General features: G+C 52.0%; 1 protein-coding gene across 1 annotated transcript in view; it reads left to right on the top strand.

Moving 5' to 3' along the window:
- map1sa (microtubule-associated protein 1Sa) overlaps positions 1-2500 on the top strand; it is an 11075-nt gene that overhangs the window by 7349 nt on the left and 1226 nt on the right. Inside the window, exons 5-6 of the mRNA XM_079351056.1 lie at positions 1-2119; positions 2394-2500. The exon at positions 1-2119 is cut by the window's left edge and continues 795 nt beyond it; the exon at positions 2394-2500 is cut by the window's right edge and continues 108 nt beyond it. Coding sequence (XP_079207182.1) covers positions 1-2119; positions 2394-2500 — 2226 coding nt within the window. The remainder of the gene's footprint in view (positions 2120-2393) is intronic.

Genomic DNA, 2500 nt, shown 5'->3' with positions numbered 1-2500 from the left:
ACTTGGCCAAAGAGCGAATCAAATGTGAAGGGCTCCGATATCCCTCTGCCATGCCTGGTCTCCATTTGTGCCCTGCTGGTCTGGCATCCATCCAACCCCCAGGAGAAGATCATCCGTGTCCTTTTCCCAGGATGCACTCCCCAGATCAAAATTCTGGAGGGACTTGAAAAACTGAAACACCTGAATTTCCTCAGGTATCCGGCTGTGTGTTTGAAGGACCTCGAAACTTCCAGATGTGAGAAACAACCAAAACGAGCAGAGAGCCGGGAAAGCCTTAAGTCTCAGTCCAAGGAGGTCAGAACCTTCCAGAAAGACAAGACTGGACGAGTAGACGTCAAAAAACAGGAGGTGAAAATGAAGCCAAAGGCTGCAGGTGAGACGACTCTGAAAGAGAAGAAGGATGGGGAAGACCGGCCCAAACTCAAAGACACAGATGCCAAATCAAAGCTGCAGAAACCCGCTGAAAAGCTTGTTCCAAAGAGAGAAGACAGAAAGGAAGTGAAAAAGAAGGATGAGAAGGTGCCACTTCCTGTTGTCAAGAAAGAAGAAGCAGTGAAGAAGGAAACTGGAAGTATGAAACCAAAGAAAGACGGCAAAAAGGATGTGAAACCAGAGGAGAAGAAATCAGCGAAACCGGCCGTCAAAGAAACAAAGAAACCAGCAAGCGGAGCATCAACAGGAAGTACAGACCAAAGGAAGTCTTCAGGTCCAAGCGGGACTCTAAAGAAAGACCCGGGGAGGAAAGGGACCAGAGCTGGGTCAGGATCTAAGGAGATCCAGAAAGAAGGCTTGAAGATGTCAACACCTGAGGACATGAGCGAGGAACTTCAAAGACTTCGATTGGACGGTCACAACGGGAACAGCGGTCTAAAGGTCCCTGCAGTCATGAATTCTGACAGACCAAACGCCAACGGGAACCACTCTGCAAACGGAGAGAGCCCGGAGACGTTTCGCAGCACTGATATGGACCAGGTCAAAGATCACCACAGTGTGAACTTTGACCTCTCTCCCACCTCATGCTCTCTGAAAAACAGCTCAGAGGAGAAGACTCTGGAGGTGGTCTCTACTGAAGAGTCCTCCTCACAGGGGGCAGGATCAACCTCCGAGGACAACTGTCAGGGTTTAGGCCAGGTCAGAGGATCCGGTCTGGACTGTAGCCAGGGCGGTTTTTGTCGGGCGTCGGAAGGTCTGGAAACTTCCACGTCTTCTCAGGACAAACAGTCGAGTCTTCTGGTCCTCAGTCCTTTTAAAGAGAACTCGTCGTCCACGGTGACCTCCATGCCCGCCGAGATGGGCTCTCCTCAGTCCACAGAGGTGGACGAGTCCCTGTCAGTGTCTTTGGAGCAGGTGGACTCACCCAAAGGATTTTACTCAAACGGACACGGAGGTGACTCGGATGTGAACAAGGGGATCAGCTTGACTAACCGTGACGTGTGTGGGTCAGTTGGATCAGAGAGACGAGTCCACGCGTTGTCGGAGCTGGTTTCAGAGGTTCCTCATGACGTGGATCTCTGTTTGGTTTCCCCCTGCGAGTTCCAGCATCAGCATCTCCATCCTCTCCCCCCTGCAGACCTCTCTGACAACAACAACCACTCACAGGACCAAAGCAGCAGCAACTGCTCTTCAGCCTTCAGCCAAGAGACTCCGCCCACATCAGTCAGCGACTCCCTCATAACAACCACAGACTCTGACGTCCCGCCAGGGACCGAGGACTGTCCCTCTATCACAGCAGATATGGACTCTGATGATGAATCCAGTGGCCTTCAACTGTCCGTTTATCCCAGTCCACACATCTCTTACAGGGGGGGGCTTATATCCTCCCAGGACCCGCCCCCAGCCCCTGTAAAGGATCTGCCCCCCTTACCCCCCCAGCATGGGGCTTGCATGGCTGACATCGAGGCCGACGGTTCGACCAAAAACCTGAAGAGTTCAAAGACCAAGAAACCGACGGCTTTATTGCAGAAGACGACCTCCGGAAGCACAACGGCTCAGAGCGCCAAATCCAAGACCAGTGTGTCCACGGGGTCTCTGAGGATGACCCCCAGCCTTGATACGAAGCCCTCATCTAGAAACTCACTTGGCGGCTCCAGAGTTGGAACCCCAAAACCCTCATCCTCAGGTAGGCAGGATTAAAGGCTGAAGCTCTTCCTCCTTTGTGTGAAGACTGTGAATGCTACCACAGACTGCAGAACCTAAGTCCATCCCCGTCCCCTTTAGTTTACATGATCTGAATTTCATGAACTGGTTTCTGGTTTGGTCTCTGAGACACGGGTAGAACACGACATGAAGCCGGGCCTTTGGTCTCAGTACTATTCAGTGTTCTTGTTCCCTGCTTGAGACTCCAGAAGTGAAATCATGGAAAGTTTTAAAACATTTTCTCTGACTTCCTCCAGGATCTAAAGGCGCAAGTTCTGCAGGTTCTGCGGTCTATGTGGACCTGGCATACCTACCCTCTGGCTCCTCCACCTCCTCTGTGGACCTGGAGTTCTTCAGGCGACTT

This window comes from Symphodus melops (genome assembly GCF_947650265.1).
Source record: "Symphodus melops genome assembly, chromosome: 8".
Lineage (NCBI taxonomy): Eukaryota > Metazoa > Chordata > Actinopteri > Labriformes > Labridae > Symphodus > Symphodus melops.
This window is presented reverse-complemented; position numbering and strand designations above follow the sequence as displayed.